This window comes from Botryllus schlosseri, chromosome 11, assembly GCF_051294905.1.
Source record: "Botryllus schlosseri isolate E-star chromosome 11, Bs_hap1, whole genome shotgun sequence".
Lineage (NCBI taxonomy): Eukaryota > Metazoa > Chordata > Ascidiacea > Stolidobranchia > Styelidae > Botryllus > Botryllus schlosseri.
The window spans coordinates 27,949,804-27,970,381 of NC_137246.1; the positions used below are offsets into that span (position 1 = coordinate 27,949,804).

Here is a 20,578-nt window from a genome sequence, read left to right on the forward strand (position 1 = left end):
CAATTTTATCTACAGTTCAATTCAATCGAGAACTTGAACTCATCTGATACCAAAACCACTCAAGTAGGAAAAACAAGATGTTACTTTTGTGTGGTTTCACATTCGCTTATTGCATAAGTTTCATAATTGATACACGACAGGACGAGGTCTGTTCCTGAGAGTAGGTGTCGCTCAATATGGTTTCCTTTCCTGTTTTCACTTCCTTTCTGCTGAATTCCCGATCACTAACACGCCAGATCCATATGGAATGGATATTTCCTTACATCCGTTCTAGGCTAAGGAAATCTGCCACAAGTAGAATATCATTGAAAGAAAGTGAGATAACACCATAGAATATTGCAGAGACAAAGTTTCCTTCATTTTATTAGATAGCAGACGGTATGACAAATGAAATCTTTTAAATAACATCAGTCTCACAATCAACACGTAATATGACACATGAGTCTTGTATATACGTGCTATACCTACTACTAGGGCTGGGCAAAATCGAGCACCTGACTGAAAATTAGGCTTCAAGTCGAGTATTCAAGTACGGTATCACAAATTATGACATAATGAAGGATCTGGGAAGTTCAAATATGCACCCTTTATGCAACCACAAAAACATACGATGGTTTTTCATCACATTGAAGTTAATTTGGTATGCGATATGACCAATCGAAGTTCCAAGGTTTCCATAGTGGAACGCATCATTTTAGTACTAGACTCAAATCATCAAAGTATTACTCGATTTAGATTTGAGTACTCGAATCATTATGCCCAGCCCTAACTACTGTATTATGAAACAGAACAATTCACCAAAGACCTCCGAGTTACTGTTGCTGCTACTGCTAGAGTGTCTCCATTTTTCAATCTGTTCAATATAGGAATGAAAATCACGCACATTGTATATCACACAAGCATACATGTTGGGTCCCGTGAAATTTCTTGTTTAATCACAGAAATCAGAAATCCACCGATCTGGAAGGTCCAGAAAAAGTGTTGAAATCAAACTAATGGAAACAGATCTATTCTCTATTGTGACAATTCTACATTCACTAAACATTTCACAAATCAATATGTCAGAATTACTAAAATGCAACCCAGATTTTTTCAAGATGCCTTCATTTCATCACAACACTGTTCACGCAAAACACAATGGACACTACAATAAGGCAAACTTATGCAATTAAAGAGATGAGCAATAGAAACAGCTAGAGCGAATTCATATCTTGTTCGATGTCGTGATCACTTTTGAAAAACGTGCACACTTGGATTGTTGAAGATATCTTCTCTCAAATTTTACTGGTTACTTGATAAAGTTGGTAGCTTGCAGAAAAAACTATGAACATCAAATTTGGTCCAATTTCAACCTGTAGAAGTGAAGCTATTCGAATAGAAAAGTTTGAGTACATCTAATACAAATGGAAAAAAAAAATTTTCATAAATTGTACCGGCAACCTCATGACATTGCTGGGTTGTCTAAAAAAATTATGGATATGGTAACAAGTTTGGCCTAATTCATAATGGTAGAAGCAAAGTTTTTGGAGGTAAAATTCTGGAGTGAATAAAATTGAATTTAAGGTGAGAAATTTCCATCATTACTAATTATAGAACTACCCACCGTGAATTTGATATGCATCGTTATTCAGACAAGCTAACAATTTCACAAGTTAGTTAGTTAATTTTATAACTTTGTTCTAATAATTTCGAAGTTTTGTACTGCAGGTTGCAACTGATCCAAATTTGATTTAGGTTACAGCATTTTTTGACCAATCTAAAAATTTTATCAATTCGCCAGTAAAATTGAAAAAAAAATTTTTGAACAACCCTAGTGTACTTGCACACACAATTAAGACAATCTAATGTTGATGTGTTTTGATCGAGTAATGTTTTGGTCGACTGCATTTTGAACTGATACATTCAGCAACATACGATTACGCCCCTGGTTTTTGTTTGTTGCGTTTTGCGTACCATTCGTCACTTTTATCAGCAGCTATCGCGTCATCAAGCAGTTTATCTCCCGCCTCATCAACTTGAGAAAGCTGTACAAACGCTTCGTCACCCACGAAACAAATTTCATGACCGTCTGGATCAGCTAGAATCACAACTTCAACCGTGGCCTTCCCAGGAGTGTCAAGGCTCACTAATTCAGTTAAAATTTTATGCCCAGATTTTTTAGCCGCATCTTGAATTCCAGGAAGTTCAGAGCGAGGACAAGCTATGGCAATACGCCCATACGCTGTTTCATGTTCGATTTGTCCATTTACAGCCACAAATTCCAGTTTAGCTTGAGATTCATCATAACCCAAAACAGCATTTCCATCTTTTTGGTTAAACAATTTCATGCCACAGACTTCCATCCAGTATTTGAGTGTTTTTTCAAGATTTGAGCAACCCAAACTAACTTTTTCAACAGGATCGTGGCCCTTTGAAGCCCCGCTTTTGATAATAAATTTGTATCCACACGGTGACGTAACAGTACACTGGTCTTTGTCCAGACAGCATTTCGATTCTTTCTTGCACGCTTCAAATGCAGTGTCAGAAACGATTGTCATTCCCAAATAATCATTTCCGTGTTTATAATTTCCGATTCCGTAGTTATACGTCAGCTCGCACACGAAATGATTATCCTCAGGTCCGTAACCTATCATAGTTTTGCTCCACGTGCCATCATAAGGCCCGTTGCATGAAGCTTTACAACCTTCCTCAAATTCTTCATGGCGTAAAACTTTCATGCCTAGAGCTTTTCGGTAGAACTGAATGGTGTCTTTGCGATTTCCTATCTTGAAAACGAAATGCAGGGTCCTCTTAGCAGACATGTTGGAAGCTCTTCGATTGCTGTCAACTCAAGTAAAACTTCACGACGAAAGTAAACTGCGGGAACCTGATTTCTGACGAGATAGTAGGATAAATGCTGGACCCGGATCTAAAACTTAATTTGATGCTTGAGGAACCTGGATTCTTAAATTAGTGTTACTTAATAACTGTGAAACCATAAAAAGGAAATACTTCTTATACTTATCGTACTGGATAGAAATATTGAGCAGATATAAGGCCCGTAATTGATCAGATCGAATACATCGGTTCTGAAGATCCGTCTTCTGCTATTTAGTTCATGTTATTGGAGGAGTGAGCGATGATGACTATACAAAACCAACTCAGGCGTGATTGCCGCATCGCATTTGCAAAGCCTGCAGCAAGTGCTTGAATCTGAGTATAGATAACTAACCTACGTAGGTTAGTTATCTATAATCTGAGTTTGAACTTGAAAAAATTAGAAAGTTTTGGATCGGATTTGGATTTGGATTTGGATTCGGGAGAGAGAGAGAGACACCCACCATCAATCGTGGAAATCAAGTTCAAGTTCAAGTTTATTCATAAAATTTCATCATTTCAATGAAAGATAGGAAAGGTTCCAAAACGACTTGGAGTGGTCTTTGAGATCAGACACCCACACAGACACATGAAATGATATGAGAGAGAGAGAGAGAGAGAGTCTTTATTCGTATTCATTACATATCAACATAACACTACAAAAATGTAACAGTGAAATGCGACATGCAAGGTAGACGGGAGGCTCGATATGACATAGATGATAGAAAATGATAAGCGACAAAATATATACATATAACAAACAGCAATTCGCCATAATGTGAGATATCATGTACTAGGGTTACCATACGTCCTCTTAGAGGTTTTGTCCTCTTTTTTGTGTGAATTTGAAAGAAAAACTGAATTTTGGGAGCTGAGCCAGAAAGATGACCTTTTTTTTAGTCAACCGACCATGACGAAGTGCGAAATATTCACCAGTTTTCAGGATTTTCCTCCGGTATTGCAAGTCTGGAAATTTTGAAAAAGCGTCATGTCTCGAAGTTCAAGTTCAAAACATGAACGGAAGGCGTCCTTTGTCTCCGTTGTTTTACGCCGTTGTGCGGGAGACACCACTGGTGTACAAGAAACCATATGGTTTCTCTTCAGATTTCCAAAATATGGTAACCCTATCATATACATATAGTACATACGCAGGTGGCTCGAAATATAGAAATATACAGAGACCTCGTAGCCTATAGGGTTACCATATTTTGGATATATGAAAAGAGAGGACTCTTTTTCAAAATTTTCAGAATTGCAATACCGGAGGAAAATCCTGAAAAAATGGTAAATTTTCCCCACTTCGTGGTCGGTTGAGGCAAGCCCCGAACTACTGCTATCTCCGGCTAAGCAAATTTGCGTGATCCCCGTGCGCAGATGCATTGTGGGTACACGGTAAATTGATTTAGTACAGGGGCTTATGGAAAAGTGTGGTCAATGTTTCAATATATTTGATTCGTGTTGGGTCTGTAGCACTGTATGCGTATAGAGCTTTGAATGACTAATTATTCTAACATTCAGGATTTGTTTCAGCCCAATATCTCGTGCCAGTATATTGATATTCCGTGTAATTCGACATGTCGAAGATAGTACGTTCATCAGGTGGTAGTGGTAGTCTTTGCTGTGCCTATGGGTGCAGTAAAAGGCGGAAGAAGATATCCAGTGAGTCGTATGCAAGAAGTAATAGTGACGGCAGTAGTGATGAAGAGTCGATAGTAAAGCGGCGATACCCCAGAACTTTTCACCGGTAAGTGAATAACAGAATAAGCATAGCAGCCAGACATGGCCAGATCAGTCACAGTTGTAATAAACAGGTCATGGTAAAGTGATAGCAGAACATTTCGTTGCAGTTATATGAATGAAATGACCAGACCAGACTACCAGCAGAAATCCGTGTCACCATATCAGCTATGTAATGTTCATCATCAATATCTGTAATAATCTGTAATAATGTCCATCTCACTTTTTGTATTTTCTCCATGATCGAGTACAAGCAGTTCGGCCAATAATTCTTGGTTATGCTATGTAGGCAAGAGTAGGAATACAAGGAAAGATTCAATTAATGGCCTATGGGTTTTTATCAGCATATAGTTAAAACAGGATATCTTGTTCAGATTCTAAACAAATACTGTGGAATTTGCAAATTCCATAGTCAAGTTCATCTATAGTCCTTATAGCTTTGTGCGAAACTGTCAATTTATTTATTCAAAAATATTTTTCAAGGTTTACCTTTGAACTGCTTTAGTTTTAGAAAGCTACCTCAATCTTGAATACAATAAGCCTATGGAGTGGAAAGTGACAGATGTATAATTTTATCAGACAAGATATTTTATGTACCTTCTGCTTTTATCATAGCCCATAACAAAGAATTGTCTATTTAGTGTGCTTTGCTTCATACAATGCTCCGTATAATGCAGCTTTCCTACTAATGAATCGCTGAAAGGAAGATGGGTAGAAAGCATAAAAAGAAAAAACTGGGTTCCATCAAGATCGTCAGTTATCTGCTCCGATCATTTTCCGCAAAGTGCCATTTACCGTGTGGGCTAGTTGATACGTTTGAGGGAGAATGCGGTGCCAACAAGATTTCTGAACTTTCCGAAATATATGAGGACAAAGGTACAGTAGGAATTTATAAATTTACTTCTAAAGTCAAGTTTATATTAGCATACCCTTACCCTAGCCACTGTTGATATGAAATTCGTTAATTTGAAATTCGTTGATTTCAGGCTTCCAACAAACGGCAAGCGAGACCAGCAACACTTCAAGATAAGAAACGTTATTGTAAAGTACAGACTGGTGAAGCAGTTCTCCATGACCACAATTACTGTGCACGTACCTCTCCTCAAAAGCTCATTCAACAGCAACGCCGTAGAGTGGTACAAATTAAAAAGAGATTGCATGCTGCCAGAATGAGGACATGCCGCATGAGAAAAAAAGTGAAAACTATGGATGAGGTCATTGCATCTCTGAAAAAAAAATTTGATTAGCGATTTGTGTGGAGAAGTAATGTCACAAAAATTCAGTCGTATACCCAGTGAGCTGTTGCAGCGCATGAAGCTGCAAGCTGGTGGAAGAGGAGTCAAATACTCAAAGAACTGCAATCATTTGCAATGACGCTGCAGTATTATTCTGCTAAGGCATACAATTTTGTGCGTCAAAATTTTCAACTCGCTCTTCCCCATCCGAGTGTGATAGGACGCTGGTATGGAAAACTTCCCGCTGAGCCTGGCTTTACTGGTATTGCGTTTTCTGCTATCAGAGGAAAAGTAGAGGCATCAACAACTCCTGTAATATGTTCCATAATGATGGATGAAATGTCGATCCGCAAGCAGGTTTTTTGGGATGGAAAAAGATATCGAGGATATGTAGACATGGGTACTGACTGCGAGGACGATGATTCTTTGCCGCCGCCGCTTTACTACGGGGGTCACGGTGACCGTGCCCTATCTTCGGAAGAAGAAAAAATCAATTACACTTGAGCTGCAGTCTGAATCGGTACGTTTAATATGCCTTGTCCGCAGATATTAAGCATGCCTTGTCCGCAGATATTAAGCATTAACTTATCCCTCATTTTACTTTCAGATCACCCTCAATTACGTCCAGGGCGACGTAAAGTCAATAACGATTAATTTATTTATTTCTGTCTTTATTTTTTCATGTTGTTATTTTAATAGAAAAATCATGAGAAACGAAAAATCATTCAAAACCTTCGTTTCTCATAACTGAAGCTGGTGTTTCTGAAAACGAAGTTCAGCATTTTGGTAGACACAGTACAGCGCGTGTGATCCCAGAAATGGTATATCTAAAGCCAGGTTGTCGTTGAGTTACCTTGCTATCTGATCAAATCAGTAACGTTAATTAACTCTTAGAGCGCAGATTGCTGTAACCGACATAGCGTCAATTTCAGTGACCGCTAGGCAATTGTACCCAGATAGAAATAAGGACTCGTGCATTCATCTTGTATCTCTCATTCAATGATATAAATATAATATTTCTCTCATTTGATCACCTCTGCAGAAATCACTAACCCATATTGCTACACATAACTCACATATTCTCACTTTCACTTTCTAGGATTTATTCCGACTACTTTGACACAATGAATAAGTAATCTGAATAAAAATTAGATGGTATAACTTTGATTGTAGCTGTGCCTTTCCATGTCACATGATGCTGAATTTTTCTCCGTCAGTGGTATTTATAGTCACCATGTAGCTGGCAGCATTAGTATTGACATCAGCGCCGTTGTTGTGAGAAGATTTCGAATCGAGGCCAGGGTAATTCTGAGGCAGTCTCCGTTAATAACTTGAAGCTGGTGGTCATAGGCGTAGGTGCTTTTACTACCTATAGATACAGTACCTGGAACATAACAACAAAACTGGCATTATCCATTGCAATCATTTGATAGCTTGGTTATTTGTCTACACTAAATGTGCCTGTTTGTTGGTTTTCAAGATTTGTAAGAATAGTTAATGACAGTGTGCGGTTGTATCAACAATTCGAGAACGCAGTACATGAAACTGAAGCTATAATGAGTAAAAAGACAACATCAGCAAGCTCCCTCAGGACGAATGGCGTCATATCCAAATCAAATTGCCATACACAGTAGGCCTACCTGAAACAGAAGGGATAAAGAAGACAACATCACCAAGCTCCCTTAGGATTAACGGTATCATATCCAAATCGAATTATCAATGCCATGACAATTGCCTTAACCCAGTAATTGTGAAAACAGCACTCAAAGCCTGGAATTTTTGAGCAGAAGCATACGTTTATTTACCTGGATACAACGAGGTAAGCAATCTATATCAGGATGATATTTTCAAATGAATACATACTGTGACACATATATAACCTTATATTGTCCGAACCATCGAAATCGATACCTCCAGGCCAAAGAGTAATCAAAACATTCACATCACCCAACCACTTCTGCCTTGACCACCAGCTTACAGTGCAACTATCAACTTAACCCAAAGATGGCGGCCAATTGATCACGCAAATATCGCGAGTAGCGCACTCCAGTGTTTATACAGCTCAGTGGGTTGAGGTATAGATAACTAACCTACGGAGGTTAGTTATCTATAGTTGAGGTCAGATCATTGTCACCCCTAAATATTACCGGACCTCCATCTGATATATCAACGTTGCTTCAATCAATCAATCAGTTTTTATTAATATTTTCACATGTCCACATTCAAGTCGAAATACAAGCAATTACTACTAAATAAATACAGTCCATCATCCTCAAGATTACCGGACCACGACTGACCTATCGATCTCGCTTCCCATGACATGCCGCCCTATTTCTTGTCGCTTTCTTTTTCTATACTATCTTCTTTACTTTCATTCAGTGTGCATGCCTCCTCTTTACATCGCCTAGCTAGGCCTAGGTGGGTGTCAGATTCCATAGACAACCTAGTCGCTTCAACATCTTCCTTTCTTTCATTGTATCGGATTTTTTGTGGTGTATTGAACTGATAAAATTGCTAATAAACCAATGATAATGATGATAATGATTTCAAAACATCACGTCAAATCCGCCGGTCTCCACCAAATGATCACCGAGCCTACACGCATAACCGAAAAGTCAAGGACTTTGATCGACCACATATATACCAACTCGCGCGACATGGAAATCATTCCATTTGTCATTTTGGCAAAAATCAGTGACCACAACCATATTGGTTTTCTATCACAAGAACAACAAAGGACACCCCCCGAAACATATCACCTCTGCAGACGACGAGAGATAGTGGACGAAGAAGCGCTCGATGATGCTGCATTCAATCAATTTAAAACATCAGCCATCCCCCACATCTCGGTAAACAACTTTGACGAAAAATTTGTTGAGTTTATGTCTGCTATCAAATCACTGCTGGAACAATTTGCACCTCTACAGCGCCTTTCGAGAAGTCAAAGAAAATTGAAGCGAAATCCGTGGATGACCACAAAGCTGATTCAACTTATCCGTAAACGTAACCGGTGGCATAACCGAATAGACACCAAGAACTGCCCAGAACATGAACGAGAAAGATTTCGACGTTTCAGGAATCGCACCGTGCATCTCATTTCCAAGGCAAAAGCAAAGTACAATGAGAGATTTTTCAACAGACACATAAAGGACACTCGAAAAACATGGTCAGGACTAACTCTCTACTACATCGAAAAAAAGGCCATAAGTCTGTTTGGGAAATTGTGAATTCGGATACCGGAAACAAACTCTCAGACCCGGCGGCCATCGCGAATCACTTCAATGAATATTTTTGTAACGTAGGCCCAAATATTGCTTCTTCTATTACAAAACCTGTGTCGGCCAGGTCAGAGGTGAGATCGATATCCCAGTCAATTGTGCTTGAACCTACGACCAAATACGAAGTAGAAGTAGCCATCCACAAACTGAAATCGCACAAGGCCGACGGCTATGACCAAATCCCATCATGGTTTTTAAAAATGATAAGCCTGCATATCGGTCAATATATGGCCCATTTTTTCAACTTCATGATAGAAAATGGAGTCTACCCAAGCTATCTAAAAAAAGCCAGAGTAGTCCCTGTACACAAAGCTGGGGATAGAACTAATGTCACCAACTACCGTCCGATATCCGTTCTCCCATGCATCGGGATTGTATTCGAAAAGTTGCTCCTCTCCCGCCTGTCCTCATTCCTCGCCAAAATGTCTGTCATTTCCCCTCAACAATTTGGCTTCCGAAACAAACACCAAACCGCTCAAGCCCTCCTAACAGTGGCCGAACAGTACTATGATATCTCGGAGAAGCGAAATGTGGGATGTAGCATTTTTCTCGACCTAAAAAAAGCGTTTGACTGCGTAGATCATAAAATTCTCATCTCGAAATTGGCGCGTTACGGACTTCGGGGCCCACAACTTGAGCTCATGAAAAGTTACCTCACTGGACGCCAACAATTAAATGGTTGCGATCTCAGACACCTTGTCCTCTCCTCACCCGGTGACCTGTGGTGTGCCCCAGGGCTCAGTAGGCCTACTTGGACCGGTCCTTTTCACCTTATATGTCAACGACATTTTTGAAACCTCCTCATTGAACACCACACTGTTCGCTGATGATACTCACCTCCTCTCTTCCGCATCTTCGATGGCAGAGCTGGATGCCCTGACTGGTGACCAAATGCCCAAAGTCCATGAGTGGACGGCCCAGAACAACCTTTGCATAAACGCCTCGAAATCGCAATTGCTGACAGTCAATTCAAAAAATAACCTAACCGTTAATATCGCTGGTCAGCCCGTTTCCAACACAGATAATGCCAAATATCTCGGAGTTTTACTGGACTCGAACATGTCCTGGAAGAGTCATATTCAGTCCCTAGAAACTAAATTATCACCGAAGTGCGGCCTGTTCTACAGCCTTGGGCGCTTCATGCCAGCATGGGTTCTTCTGATACTCTTTAAATCCTTAATCCAATCGAAATTACATTATGGCATCCTCTGTTGGGGGGCTGCCAGTAAAACTGCACTCAAGCCACTGCAGAAACTACAGCATAAAGTACTCCGAATCATAGCTAGGGCCCCAAAGGGGCCTGGCTGCCCATCCAATAAGTCGCTGCTGAAGAGATTCGGCGTCCTAAACATAGAAGATATGCGGAAACTAGAAATCGCCAAGTTTATGTATCAGTTTCACTGCGGTCGTTGCCCCGAATATTTCAATGACTTCTTTACCTCTGAATCAAAAGCGCACAAGTACAACACACGCGCGTCCACGTCGTCCAAATATCATATGATCGACCGAAAAGATCATCGCTCCATCAAATATGCCGGACCTGATGTGTGGAACAGTATCCCGCCGGCCATCCGACAGTCGACGAGCATGTCCACATTCAAGTCGAAATACAAGCAATTACTACTAAATAAATACAGTCCATCCTCAAGATTACCGGACCACGACTGACCTATCGATCTCGCTTCCCATGACATGCCGCCCTATTTCTTGTCGCATTCTTTTTCTATACTATCTTCTTTACTTTCATTCAGTGTGCATGCCTCCTCTTTACATCGCCTAGGCCAAGGTGGGTGTCAGATTCCATAGACTACTCCTTGTCGCTTCGACATCTTCCTGTCTTTTCATTGTATCGCATTTTTGTGGTGTATTGAACTGATAAAATTGCTAATAAACCAATGAAGACTGCATGCGTCGTTTCGACACCTTCCTATATCTTTCCATTGTATCGCAGTTTTGTGGTGTTTTGAAATGATGAAAATATTAATAAACTGATACTGATCCTCACTCCCTCGGTATCAGCAGCGTTTTCAGCAAGGGGGGGGGTCAGGGAGTTCTAGATATCCCCGAAGGAGGTGCAATGCCTGTAACGCCAGAGATTGACGGATTGTAGTTTTAGATATCCCTGCTCTTGCGCTTACGAGCCCATTTCCCGCCCCCTACTTTGACGAATCAAGATGTACATTTGTCGGGGCTTCCCCAAATCAACCATCACATATCTGTCTGCAATCACGTCGCCGAGATTTACAGACCGAGTTCGCCTTCGTCGTTGATGAATGATGGTAGTGTCGGATGTTAGTTTCATTGTGCTTTCGTATCAAAGAATTAAGTCGTAGAGCCTCCACGGACATGGAAGCAGGCGACACATAAACATATGGGTCAGTGTTATTGAAAGGTACTGGCGTCACTGTTAGACTTGCAAGCAGGAACTGTGAAACAACCATGGCGGTCAGCTAACTACTGTTTTTTAGAGTATAGTTTTAGTTTCGCATTTAAATAAAACTAGTTACCAATCAACTAGAAAACAATTGACCTTCTTGTGAGACATGGTGCCGCTGTCCTGTTGTGTGATGTTCTTGAGCCATTGCTACTAAGTGAAATCCATCCTTGCCCATTTGAAATATATTTATTCATTATTGTCAGCTCAGAGTCATCACTACTAGCAGTGTGTGGGTTTGGGGATCGAAACCCCTCTCATTTCATGTTGTTTTCATGTGGGGAAGCCAGTCATATTCTTATAAAATTATGATAAATGAGTTGCTTCGAAATTGAGTCCGTAATTAGTTGTGTTTTAGTTAGTTTTAGTTGCAGATTTGTAAATGTCGTTAGTTGTAGCTCTAGTTGTGAAAAGTGAGCATTGTTCTAGTTCTAGTTGCGCATTTTGAAAATCCATTACTTTGTACAAGTCTGTCTGGTGTTATAAAGTCACATAGCCGACATGCACAAATTAGACGGACCCATCATATTCTGCTCCAGATGCACTTCAAACGCTACAATGCAATGTACACAATTATTTTCTGCCTTTTGTCTTATAGGCTTTCATTTGAAGTTGAAATAACGGTAGATAATGCTGCGTCAAGTTGTGCGAAACGTGGAAAGAATTTTGCCGTCCTGGAACCCCGAAGTAGCCACATCCATTTTTGGGGTGAATATATCGAGGTATTGAAAAGAATGTGATTCATTCAAGATTGAGGCAATTTAATTCTCATAAGAATGATGGCTGTTGAATATAATCAATTTTCATACACTATGTTTGAAGAGGCTCGGCACTACAGAGTACAGAATTTCAGCTTACAATTGATTGATATATTCATATTGAAATAAACCCAAACACACTCGTCAGATATAATTGTCAACAACTATTGAAGAATTGAGAAGAACTCAATATACATTATTGGGCATTGCAAATACCGATATTTGTGTTTATTTCAAGATGAATGTAGTATTTAATTCAATTTATAGCTAACAATTTTGTCATTTCAAAACACCATTATTGAATAATACAAATGTATTATAACAATAAATTTGTACTTTGTTCTAATAGGAGTTGCGGGACCACCTACAGCAGACGATATAGCATGAAGCCAAAAGAGATGCCGTCGGACAACGGTTTACTCTTCAGACAGGTAAGCTAATGTCAGAAGCATTCATTCTTTATGATTTGATTGGTAACGAAAACACACACATCTTACGATTGACAGTATAGTATTTCAAGTAGTAAATAGGTAATATTTGCAGAAAGTTCTGTAAAAGCAACATTCTCATTTGTGAAGTACCTTAGTTGATAGTATGATATATTTTGATGATGAATTCATGTTTGGAGGTTCAGAACTCCAATTTACATTTGAATAATATATTGATATTGAAATAAACCCGAATATTTTCGGCAAACACTCTTCAGGGTTAATTGTCAGCAACTAGACGAGATAAAGTCTAAGTTTATATCTAAAGTCGTACCACTAATGATGAAGTCACAGTCATGAAATTTCGAATAACCGAGGCGAGCAGATAGCTAGCTCAATTTTTGTTGCCGACTGGGTGATTTATTCTTGTATGTGAATATTGTATCTTGCATATTCTTTCAGAAAACAACTTGAAAACTTGCTATAGCCTACATATCAAAGAGACAATTCTCATTGTACACAATTGATGGATTGATTTAGCCATTATTTGACAGACGTGATATTTGTGAAAATGTACAATTAATGGGTCAAACTTGGCTACCTCTCATTTAATCCTACAATAACACAAATGATGATTTTTTTTGGTTTCAGCTATTTCACGAAGGAACGTACACATACACCTACTTGCTTGCGTGCTCCAAAACAAGAGATGCAATTCTTATTGATCCGGTTGATGACATGGTAAATATTTATTGATTTTACAACTTGATTAATTGCACTCCGTGCTTATTGGTAGGCCTCACACTTCCAGACATGTAGATTGGTTTATGTTTTGCAGTTTATTATTTTGCTATTGATCAATATGATGCAGCCGCCTACAGACTAGGTGACGACACTATTTTCATCCGCACCAAGCACTGGTAGTGATGCTACTATCAATTATTAACGCTCTGCACTTGCAAGTGCATATGCCTACCATATGTTTCCTGTCTCGAAGTTTTGATAGCTTATCATGAAGCTACTCGTATGATATGCGGAGATGCGCTTCATGACTTTAAATTATCCTCGACTAATGAAAATTCCATTGAATGCAAAATTGTAGATCTTCTACCTTAAGTTTAGACCATGGGTACCCAAATTAGGGGCCATGAGGCGTTTTCATGGTATGATATCATCTCTACGACGCTCCCCTATAAGAAAAGAAAGAAATTAAAATAATAAAATACTAGTACAGCAATTAGCTACTTCTTGATATGAGTTAACCCACTAACAAAACAGCAATTGGGACATTCTCGGAACAAGAATAAGGGCGCCATTATTGATTTTTTTAATATTTAAAAAGGGGGCCATGGTGTACAAAAGGTTCGGGATCCCTGCTCTACACGTATTGATAAAGTCTATGCCAATTTATGATTCCAAACGATTTTTCGCTGATCAAGTTCTTCTGAACCTTGAGCTTTGAGTAAATGTTTTTGACAATCGGCAATTCGTCAGGTCTCCTGCTGAGCATGATAATCTTGACAGTTTCAATATTTGAGTGTGATAAGATGGCCAGAAATAGAACTGCGGCCAATGTTATTTTGTGACAAGTTTGTTTGACATGGTCCGCTTACGTATGGAACTAAATGTAGCCTACCGTACTCAGCAACCAGATATAGCATGTATTACTCGTTAGGGTTGAACTTTTTTCTTCAAATTTTACTGGGTATTCGATGAAATTGTTTGTTTGACAATAAAAAAATGCTGCGCGCCAAATTTGGCTCAATCCCGGCCTGTAGAAGAGAGAAACTCTTTGATTATTTATTATAGAACTACTCACTATAAATGCTATTATCTAAATTCGCTTCTACCGGATGGAATTGAGCCAAATTTGCTATTCATCGTTTTTTAGACATCCCAACAATTTCAAGGGGTTACCAGTAAAATTTGAAAATATTTTTATTCTTTTTTCAAATTTTTTTAAAGTTAAATTTTCTAACAGTGGCGGTCATAATATGAAATTGTCATTACATATGTAACACATTCCAAGATTCTGGATCAGATCTACCATATCAAGTACGGTGTGCCAATTTTAATCTCTTTTCAGGTTGATAGAGATCTCAAGTATGCCGATGAACTGGGATTGAATTTAATATACGGAAGTAAGTCTGAAATTATAAAAAGAAATTTTGCTGTCAGTGTCAGCCAAGTAACTTGATTCAGAATGACTGAATTCGCAAAAACTTGAAAATTAGAACTTGAATCATAGCTACACATTTTTTTTCAAAATTAGAGTAAAATTACTGAATTCATGGAAACTAGATCGTTGAATGAAATTCAGCTCATATCAAATTAGAGATGACTCTCATAAGGATGAGAATAGCAAATGTCTACAGCAAGCTGGGTTTGTCCCGCTTGATACAGTTGCAGTACAATTTACGTGCTGTGCAACTCTGGAATGCTTCAATGATAAATTATTGATACACTCCTGTTTACAGTAAACACTCACGTCCACGCGGACCACGTCACAGGAACGGGGAAATTGAAGGAAGCTCTTCCCAATTTGAAATCTGTCATCTCGGCAAAATCCGGAGCCAGTGCTGACAAATGTCTCGAAAACGGAAACATCATCACATTTGGAACGGAGGTAATTGGTTTTCACAAATTGAACCTGATTCGCACATACAATTCCTTATGCCAGTGACGTGATGTCTGGCGATACGATTGTTGATATACAGTGTTCTTTTCAATTCTCTACTAGTTGCTGACAAGTGACAAGTTTCAGCCGAAAATCTTCAAGTTCATTTCAATATCAATATATTATTCAATTACCATATTTGCTTACAAGGCTACCAGAAATTCCTAGCTGTATCTAGCAGTGTTGGGATGACTCGAGTCAGACTCGAGTCAACTTTTTTGTATGACTTGACTTGACTCGAGTCACTTTGGAAAAATGACTTGACTTGACTTGACTCGGACCTTCAAAAATGTGCATTGACTCGTGAATCGGAGTAAAATTTACGAGTCAATTTCAAGTCATCAAGTAAACGGTGTCGAATAAATCACTGTATTTTGTGTATGTTCGGATTGTTCGAGATACGCCGGTGTCACTTGTGAGAGCAACCAGTCACTCACTGATTCTACATTACACTGATCCTTCATTGTTAGGTCACAAATAAATTGACCGCAAACTAAACGATCACAGCTTACGTTGTCGAAGTAGTAGTACAACATTAATCTAAATAACAATGTGTCTCTATTTCTTAGACGGCTCAATGCTTACGTTGCGCAGTGCTCACATTTACCAACCCTCTTGTATGATTTAAATCGAACAAATATAGTTTGGGCGTTTATATTCTCACGGATGTATACATGGGTAATGTATAGGCTATTGTACCATATCAGTTTGTTTCAACTTCTCGAAGCTTCGCATTAGGTCCAATATTTTGGCTGATAATAACGTACTGTAGCATGGAGCTGTACAGTTACTCACGTATTTTATTAGCAGTTCTACGTGTGCGTGAGGGAAACGACGTATTTTTGCAAGTATATTTAACTGGATATTCGTTATTCTATTCAAGATAAATGATCAATTAATCTGTCTTTCACACAGCAAGCAAAATGTAATAACTTTGAATCATCATTCATGCTTTAAAAATTCATTTTGACTTGAATTGTGACTTGACTCGTGACTTGACTTGACTTGACTAGACTTGACTCGAGTCACCTCCAAAAAACGAGTGACTTGACTTGACTCGAGTCACATTTGAAAATCAATTGACTTGACTTGACTCGAGTCAAAATCTGCGATGACTCGCGATGACTCGTGACTCGAAGGTAGTGACTTGATCTCAACACTGGTAGCTAGTTGTCAGGCCGTGTACGTGCAGTCATGTGTTTTTCAACTGTTAGTTATATATACAGACTTGTACAAACTACTGGATTTTCAAAAACCGCAACTAGAACTAGAACTACTCGGAAATCCGTTATTTATTTCGCTGTCAACTAACTAAATGAGTAGTTTGTACAAGTCTCTATATATAATACCACATTGCACTGATTGCAGTATTTGGAGTGTCGCGAAACCCCGGGCCACACAGGAGGATGCATGACCTATGTGAGCCATGACCATCGGATGGCGTTTACGGGCGACGCGTTGCTGATCAGAGGTTGCGGACGGACAGATTTCCAGCAAGGTATTGCAATTAACAATTTTCACAATTCAATTATTAATAATTATAATTGCAATTATACTATACTCAAAACACAATGCGTTGTAATAAACAGATAGGTCGCATGGGTTCTGATTTCTGAAACTGGTGGCCGTGACCTCAGTGCTGGACAACTTGGAAAATTTCACACATTTCTTTTAAAGTTGGAGTGGAATTAGAATTACTGAATTCGCGAGAACATGGAAATGGAATGGAATTCCGAATTAGAAAAAAATTGAACAAAAAAATTCAAGTTCACTATATATCAGATCAAATTTCGTCCTCATAATCATGAGAATGGCAAACGTCTGTACACCAAACTTGGCACGTTTCGCACGATACAGTTCTCCTGTAGCATTCTCACGAAAACCAGAAATAAATTAGGATTAAAATGAGAGCGTAAGAAACATTTTTTTAATCGGATTAAAATTAGATTCCGGCATTTCGCTCTGATCACTCTGATTAAACAACTAGAATTATCTTGCTGTTACTGGACAGGCAATTTTGTCAACAGCCAGCGCGGAAGGGAATGTTTAGCATTGAACGCAAATTTGATCAGGCCATCATAAAGCGCTATCATTTCCTTCTGATTGTTGACTGCTTCATCTCGGCTTCCCTGTCTTTCAGGCAACCCTTCGCAATTGTTCGATTCCGTGCACAAACAGATTTTCTCGCTACCGGACAATTACAGACTCTATCCTGGGCACGACTATAAAGGTTTGTTTCTTCAGTCTGCAGTTGGATTTTGGAATAAGTTTTGTCAACATGTGACGCAGGGCAAAATCTGAATTAGGCTTCTCGTCGAGTATTCAAGTATAATCCACTATCATGTAACAACAGTATATAAGTGATGTGGAAAGTTCAGATAAGTACCTTACGCTATCACTGAGAATATAATATCGTTATGCATCACATTGAAGATTATTTTGTATTTTTCGTTGCACTTTTTGTCGATGCTGTGGGTTGATCATGATGTCTCAGATATGTCATTTCCAGTAACGTGCGTGGCTTTGTACCACATGTTTCGTATGTTGTGATACGAGCAATACGAGCACAGTGGAAATATTATTGAAACTATAATTGCCGTTCATAAATTCATTCTAAGTGTCAAGGATCGTATCATTTCAGTACTCGAAAAAAATCATTTCCCACAACTCGTCTCAAATCATTAGAATTATTACTAGATTCAGATTCGAGAACTCGAATCATTGCACACACTACCCGGCCCTAATTCATAACTGAGATCTCTCGCTCAGGTTTTACAGTTACAAGCGTCGGAGAAGAAAAGACATTGAACCCTCGGCTGACTCTCTCTAAGGAAAAGTTCATTGAGTTCATGCGCGAATTGAACTTGGCGTATCCCAGATTGATAGGTACGACGTCGTGAATATATTCATCGATAGAACGGAATTGAATGATATATTCGTATTGAAATGAAGCAGAATATTTACGGCTGACACTCGTCAATAGTAATCGTCAGCGAATAGAACAGAATTGAAAATGCCTTTATATATACGGTTGTTGTTGATATACAATGTTCATTCAAATTCTCTACTATTTGGGTTTGTTTCAATACGAATACATTATTCCACTATATATCTCTGATGGTGCGATCAGCTATGTTTATCCCACGTTGCAGACGTCTCCGTTCCCGCCAATCTGAAATGCGGAACTTTAAGTAAAGCCGCGCACGACGGGTCGCAGCAGATTTTGGACAAACTACACTGAACGTCGACTCTTCATTCTATTTTTGTATCCATTCTGTTCTCGTTGCGTATCTTGTATAAATGCTTTGCTGCTACACCGGCATAGCAGGATTTTTCACTTTCAAATATCAGGATCCGACGAGATATGCGAGCTGTCACTTCAATGAGCTTCGTGACAAAACAAGGTGCGAAATTGCATAGTTGTTTCGCGCACGGCTATTGATGGAATGTCACACATTTCGGATATTGACTCAGTAATGATTTTACCCGGGTATATTGCAGTAACGGCCCTCTGACCGTTAAGTATCCATTACCCAAGTCATAACAAGAGCCCGACTGATATAAGCCCCTACATCGATAACCACAATATATTCAAAAGATATGACATCTAGCTTAAGCCGTTTCCAAAACTCCAGAGCATTTATTTTATCATCTTTACAGCCATCTCTATGCTGCATCTGGATTCTGGACACTTGTAAGCTATAAGAAATAGCTGAATATTCTCAATGCAGCAGTTGCAGATTACAGTTCTCTAACTCCTACTACCATGTTGTGACGTCACAAAATTTGCCAGTATTTCTTACCTCTCGGCCGACAACGGTTTGTTTCTTTCAAAGTGTGTTATTGACTCTACTAATCCTTGAGCTATTCGCGATTATAATAATGCAGTGTAGTCCGATATCATTATTTGTTGATAAGTCTCGCCGTATCATATTTACCAATTCTTCGAGATGTAGGCCTTAAACTTCTACGCAGCCTATGTGCGGCTCGCATTATCACTGCGTTATTTGTCTACTACTACGCTTGTCAAAACTTGTATACTATTATATACGCTGTTGCCTATTCGCTTTGATTTTAAAGAGGGAGAATGATGTGTATTTACCTGGATATGTTGGTATGATCGGGTAAGATTGTGCACTTGTGCACTGTGCAGTCGACCGCTGCATTTGCAAGTATATTAATATCACATAGGCTGACATTCGTTAACTGTGGAATAAACTGTACTTCTGCCAGGCGGCTCGTGTGTTTTAATTTCGACAAGTGGAATCTGTGTAGCCGTAGCGGAAAGGCGATTTAATATCCTATCATTATTTACAAGGTCTAGGTCAGTGGCAATGTTCCCTCTAAGCTGCGCACGTGCGCAAATGCGCAGTGCTGAAATGGTCTCTGCGCACAGAAAATCCAGGCTGCGCACAAAAAATCCGAAGTGATGACTTTTTTTTTAATCGTTGCGCACTCTTGTCCAAAGCACTGCGCACAGTGCGCCGGCGCTCAGACTCAAGAAAAATGAGAGGAAACATTGCCAAGGGTACATAGTTCTATCGCTGAAGTCTGAAACCGAGGTAGGCCTACAAATGCGGCCCGAAAAGGCAAATATTGGGCTCCGCGAAGCAATGAGAATTTGCAATCGTGTGCGACTCGAGAAAGATTTTTCTTTTATTATGGTATCGTACGTGTGAGCAATACTGATATCATATCAATAGCGCAATCCTTTGTGGGAATGGCGAAATAACATGTTTTAACAAAGTTATAAATAACAATGGGCTAGCTCGAAGTTAACTGCGAGAAACTAACGAATAGTCATCTCCGCGTGGCATGAATATTGTGTAAGATTTACTGTACAACTACATGCCGCGAATTTTCGAAGTCATCACTTCCATCAGGCGAATCTGATCACGTAAGGTGATATAGGATAATATGCAGAATATGCAAGTAGCGCCAATATTGTTGAAAAAATCCATCCCTTGGCAAACGTTGATCGGAAATGCAGCAATTATATGCATTGTGCACTTCGTGCCTTCGCAGCTTCTCAGCAGCACAAATTTGTGATTTTATTCGATTCGTTTGAACGGGTATCCTCTGTCGATAAGGTCATACGCTGATCTTGTTCTTGCTTCAATCAGACTTGAATATTCGTGTCATTATATATCGTATCATTATATATTCGTATAGTAT

General features: G+C 39.2%; 2 protein-coding genes and 2 long non-coding RNA genes across 4 annotated transcripts; 3 read left to right on the forward strand and 1 right to left on the reverse strand.

Annotated features, from left to right (window-relative positions):
• Positions 1-336: 336 nt before the first annotated feature.
• On the reverse strand, positions 337-2,893 carry LOC145449740 (glyoxalase domain-containing protein 4-like). Its single transcript, XM_080328163.1, has one exon. It carries the CDS (start codon positions 2,799-2,801, stop codon positions 1,917-1,919), a length of 885 nt encoding a protein of 294 aa, XP_080184289.1. The 5' UTR covers positions 2,802-2,893; the 3' UTR covers positions 337-1,916.
• A 1,421-nt stretch (positions 2,894-4,314) lies between these two features.
• On the forward strand, positions 4,315-5,664 carry LOC145449469 (uncharacterized). Its single transcript, XR_013918268.1, has 3 exons — positions 4,315-4,600; positions 5,271-5,469; positions 5,580-5,664. It is a non-coding gene; the product is annotated as an uncharacterized LOC145449469 (long non-coding RNA).
• A 10-nt stretch (positions 5,665-5,674) lies between these two features.
• Positions 5,675-6,549, forward strand: LOC145449470 (uncharacterized). The gene is made up of 2 exons (XR_013918269.1): positions 5,675-6,348; positions 6,436-6,549. It is a non-coding gene; the product is annotated as an uncharacterized LOC145449470 (long non-coding RNA).
• Positions 6,550-11,376: 4,827 nt separating this feature from the next.
• On the forward strand, positions 11,377-19,533 carry LOC145449739 (persulfide dioxygenase ETHE1, mitochondrial-like). Its single transcript, XM_080328161.1, has 10 exons — positions 11,377-11,481; positions 12,139-12,262; positions 12,648-12,729; positions 13,378-13,467; positions 14,813-14,867; positions 15,204-15,352; positions 16,772-16,901; positions 17,544-17,633; positions 18,173-18,289; positions 18,556-19,533. Exons 2-10 carry the CDS (start codon positions 12,171-12,173, stop codon positions 18,642-18,644), a joined length of 894 nt encoding a protein of 297 aa, XP_080184287.1. The 5' UTR covers positions 11,377-11,481; positions 12,139-12,170; the 3' UTR covers positions 18,645-19,533.
• The last annotated feature ends 1,045 nt before the right edge of the window (positions 19,534-20,578 follow it).

Bases quoted from the DNA above. Each gene is read 5' to 3' on its own strand.
- LOC145449739 (XM_080328161.1), top strand. From the start codon at position 12,171: ATGCTGCGTCAAGTTGTGCGAAACGTGGAAAGAATTTTGCCGTCCTGG. The intron at 16,902-17,543 runs GTATTGCAATTA...CCTGTCTTTCAG, and splicing joins ACGGACAGATTTCCAGCAAG to GCAACCCTTCGCAATTGTTC. The intron at 17,634-18,172 runs GTTTGTTTCTTC...TCTCTCGCTCAG, and splicing joins TCCTGGGCACGACTATAAAG to GTTTTACAGTTACAAGCGTC.
- LOC145449740 (XM_080328163.1), bottom strand. From the start codon at position 2,801: ATGTCTGCTAAGAGGACCCTGCATTTCGTTTTCAAGATAGGAAATCGC.